The sequence below is a fragment of the Equus asinus genome, chromosome 21, assembly GCF_041296235.1.
Source record: "Equus asinus isolate D_3611 breed Donkey chromosome 21, EquAss-T2T_v2, whole genome shotgun sequence".
NCBI lineage: Eukaryota > Metazoa > Chordata > Mammalia > Perissodactyla > Equidae > Equus > Equus asinus.
Genome location: NC_091810.1, coordinates 75,132,429 through 75,137,105, shown reverse-complemented (window position 1 = coordinate 75,137,105; position 4,677 = coordinate 75,132,429). Strand labels below are relative to the sequence as shown.

The window sequence follows — 4,677 nt, the reverse complement described above, 5'->3', positions numbered from 1 at the left end:
CTCCAAAACCACGTCCCGAATTTCATTTTGTCATTCTGTTTAACGTTATAATTGTCTGTATTCAATTCATTTCCCATGATAACATTAAGTAAATTCACAATTATATTTATAAGCTACAGTGAGGTGGAGGTTGTTGGCTGAATGTTGATGTCATTTAACAATTATTTCTCACTGCCTGTATCAATAAATACTTGTACAAGCATCCTCTTCTCCAGCTCACAGTAGATGCCTTAAATCTTTGCCTGAATTTACTTCCAAAATCAATGAGGCATTTAGTAACATGAAGATGCATGAGATTCCTATACTGTATGTTTATAAATATTTTAATTCTGAGTAAAATAAAAAGAAATATGTATATATTTTTTTTCTAGGACATTTCAAATTTTCAAATGCTAGTAACCAACTGACATATTATCTGGAGTTGTGTGCAAAACCCAAAGTCCCAGAGGTAAGAGTCACCTGCTTCATTATATCATCCTATTGATTTAACTGTGTTTAATTAATTTAAATTACTTGTATTCAATGGTTATAAATTCACATTCTCCTTACTCCAAAAGTGAAAGAGGGAGGATAGAAGAAGATAAGCTAAAATAAAAAGTCTGCTCTGAATTTCAAGAAATGGACACTCAACAATACAGAGAATATTGTACTTGCAGCTATAGCTTACCTTAAATGAATACAGAAAGCCATCATTAATTATCAACTTTATGCTTCATTCCTATAATTGCTAACAAATATCAAAGCAAAGCTGATGGGTTGAAATGCAGCAAACCTGAAACGCACGAAGTTCCCACGAAACAGTAGCACAAAGACCATGAGCTTCCTTCCAAAGGTACCCAGTATCTTCACGAGCATCATATTAGAAATACATTTTGAGAATACCTCAGTTGTACAAATGTTCACAGCAGAGTTAATACGGTTCAAGTTCAAATGACTGACAGACTAACATTCATGATTACATTTTAAACTTGAATTAAAAGAAAAACAGAAAATTTAGTAAAAATCAAGGTAGACCAGCGCTTCAATTATCCTAGATGATGGAATGACTGTACACTGGGTTTGGGCACTGAGGGATGGCAACATAACACCTTTATGCAGTGACCACACAAGCAGGCCCAGGTTCCCAGCACCCTTTCTTTTTTATGTGAAATCAGCTGAGCATTATCAACAATGACATTTGGTTTTAAATGTAAAAGCAGAAGCAGTCTCTATCTAGTTTTAGTTACCCTCCACCAAAATTCATTCTAAAAAATCAAGTACAATAATAATAAATCTTTGCCTCATTTCAAAAACCCCTAATAGTATGACAGGCATCTAGGAGGAAAAATTAAGATTCCACTAAAAAACAAAACAAAACAAAACGGTAAACAAATGCCACGAAACTGCTGACAAACAATAACTATTCAACTTTTAATTACCAGGAAGAGACTCCTTATTTTTATAATTATTTTTACTAAATGCTTTCTCTTCTTTTTTTTGGTAATGAACAAAGTATCCAAAAACTGTCCTCTTATTTTCTTCAGGTAGCATGGTGAAGTTTTGCATGTTAACGCTTACACTGCCATTCACATGACCGAAGGTTCTGGGAAGTCTTACCACCTTGAACACCTTCTTAAATAAGGGCAGTAATGAGAACAGAGCTTCCATGCTCAGAGCACTTGGAAGAGAAATCTAAAAAAAAGCTGGTGTAGTCTTCTTCTGCTGAGCTGTTTTTCCTTTGCTCTTTTCCCCAAGGGAGAAAAAGTGTAAGGGCTCTGTTCAGAATGAATGAGGCATATTTTTAAAAGTCACCAGTGGTCAAGTCACTTTGCATTTTTGGCAGGTTCTTGCTTCAGATACCAGTTGCTGTAAACTATGGAGCCCCATCAAACCTCAAATCAGGGCTGCCCATGTTGTCTTATTATTTATTACATGCTATGCTAAGTACCTGTGAAAGGGGGCACTCCTTGGCCAACGAACTCTGATTCATATCTTTCAGTAAGTCCTTCAGAGCATTCCTTACTGTGGTGTGCGACCATTGTTCGGGAGGCAAGTCTTCTAGTTTGGGGCAACTATTTGAGACATAGATTAGAAAGGGGATTATTACAAGATTGCATCCCGCTGCAGAACATTCCTTTAAGACAGACAGATTTCATTTTGCGCATCAAACAGATGCATCTGGAGATTGCTCTCGGTCTCCTGATTGTTCCGATTAGTTAATTACTTTATACAACACATCTGCTGTATCGATGCATGAATTATACATCAGCTGCCTGTGGTGGCTATTTTTTCATGTTACTTCTACCTTCCTGCTCTGATGCGCTTGGGAAGACAATTTAAGGTGTACTGCTTTCTCACGAGCCACCGTGAAAAGCATTAACGTATTAACCGTTTTCCTTTCATGACTCTGTTCTTACGAATTAAAATGGTAAAAAATATATAAATAAATAAGATCGCAGCAATAGTGAAGAAGGCATTCTTTCACAAAATGTACACAGATGGCAGTGTTCATGATATGCAAAAATATTTTTCTCTTAAGTAAACTTTATGTAAAATGCCTTCTTGTAATGCATCATTTAATTGACTAAATATAAAGTCTTATCTTTCGATAACCTGCACAAACCTATAAATTTGGGGGGAAAAGTTGCTTTTAAATTATACATTGAAGTTAGGAAAATAAAGCAGAAGGTAACAAAACCAATTTGATTAACCTTTCTGAAACACAGAGTAAATAAAAACTGAAGGTTGACCAGAGAAGCTTTATTTCAAAGATCAGGTAAGAAGGATGTCTTGCCCTAGAATTGCTGTCCTGACTCACCTGTGTAACTGAATTTTCAGTGTGACCACATGATACACGTCTTGAAGCATATCTGCTACCGTGGCATCAGGGGCATCTGTCACATAAGACAGTGGAACTGGATTCCACTTTCCAACCTGGATTAGCCCTATTCCGGATAAAGAGAATATGTCACTAAATATTTTACCCCTCAGACAACCTATCTAGTAGAAGGTGGTTTTTTTTCATTGCCCCCACCACAAGCAATATTGTTATTTCTGTTTGAATGATTCCCTTCCCTCTAAAAGGCAGGTCAATGAAAATATTCACAGCTAAGCTTTCCAAATTGTGAAATTATGTAAATGACTGTAGGGTTGTTTATTATTTTGGAAATAAAACCCCATCAATAAAATCTATGTATAGGCCACATTTTCCTAACCTAACAGGAAGTTCTAATAAGACATAGCTGAACCAGTTCTAAATGGCTTTACGATTTAGATAAGATTCTCTATTGCAATGGGAATCAGCATTGAAAAATACTTTACAGCCCATAAAACCATCAGAAACAGAATAAAAGAAACAGAACTAGATATTCAGTCATAAATGCAAATTGACTCTCAACAGTCCATCTGCTCAAATACGCTCCTCACTTCCTTGTGGGTCCTCAGTGGAGCAGATTATTAAGGTCAATAAGCATACTAATGATTCAGCTGAAGTAATTTAAAAAAAAAATCTACCTCGACATTCCACATGAGCAAAATGTGTGTTAACTAAACCAAACTGAATTAAGCCAATTTTTTAAAGCCCCAGTCTATAAGGAACCAATGTAATACACAGGCTACAGTCCTTTGAATAAAAATATTCAGTGCTTTCTCTGCAAGGTAAACAAAGGATGCCAAGCAATGTTTCCAAGCCCACGTATGCAGTATTTACCTTTGGCCTGGGCAGCAGAGCTATGCGAATAACCCAGAGACAGCAAAGCCATTTCTATCAGCTGGTTGAAAAGCATATCTTTTCTCACCAACACAAATTCCGCATGCTCCTCCTTGCAATCATATTCAATGGCGTTTTCATAATGTTCCACCACGCAGAAAACTGGAAGCATGGTTCCTATCAAAGAGACAGAGAAAAAGAGACGCAAAGCAACAATCTTCAGAAATACAGTCTGGGGGGAGGAAAAACTAAGCCATGAAAATAAATCCTCACAACAGTGAGAGAAGGGGAGACTGCGTTTCCAAGGCAGACAGGGCACAGAAATACAGGCACCCACACACAAACATATACATTCTTTTATTTTTTTAAAGTTGTAGGAGAAATATTTAAATAGAATGTGAACTTGGTCCTAAGGTAACTCGGGCCCTGCTTTAATTTTAACAGTGCATTTTCCAAAATCAATGAACGCAGAATTACCTTTTTGAACAAATAATAATGGTGACGAGAGAGAACCAAGTGTCTGGTCTGATTTGCTGTGAGTGATACGCAATGTGCAAACGTAACTCACTATCATCGTCTTCAGAAGAACCCACCTGTGTGCTCCCCACATGCTTTTGGTAATATTAAACTTCCCCTGTTTGTGTCCAAACAAATTATCTTTGGCCACAAAATCATTAGCATTTTCTTCTTTTTTAAAGATATTTACTTGAACGGTTCCATAAGAGAAACACAAAACTTAACCAAACTGATGCTCATAATATATGATTTCAATAGGTGCATAATGTAGATAAATAAGATTTATTGTTATGGCTACTCATTTGATCTACCTGACTAAAAAGATATCACCGTAATCACACGTCTTTAAAATGAACAACCTTTGCTGTAGCAAATGGGATAAAAATGAGAGAAACAAAAGGAAACTGGTCTCATCAGGACATACTAGGATAAAGGAATCTGCATAGATTTCACGTGTTCTCTCTTTATTTACT

General features: G+C 36.3%; 1 protein-coding gene across 8 annotated transcripts in view; it reads right to left on the bottom strand.

The window, feature by feature from the left end:
* Positions 1-4,677, bottom strand: part of SATB1 (SATB homeobox 1) — a 97,397-nt gene that overhangs the window by 65,545 nt on the left and 27,175 nt on the right. For all 8 annotated transcript variants that reach the window (XM_044753895.2, XM_044753891.2, XM_044753893.2 and 5 more), the window contains 3 exons: positions 3,689-3,865; positions 2,798-2,924; positions 1,928-2,051 (listed from right to left, as the gene is read on the bottom strand). In XM_044753895.2, coding sequence (XP_044609830.1) covers positions 1,928-2,051; positions 2,798-2,924; positions 3,689-3,865 — 428 coding nt within the window. The remainder of the gene's footprint in view (positions 1-1,927; positions 2,052-2,797; positions 2,925-3,688; positions 3,866-4,677) is intronic.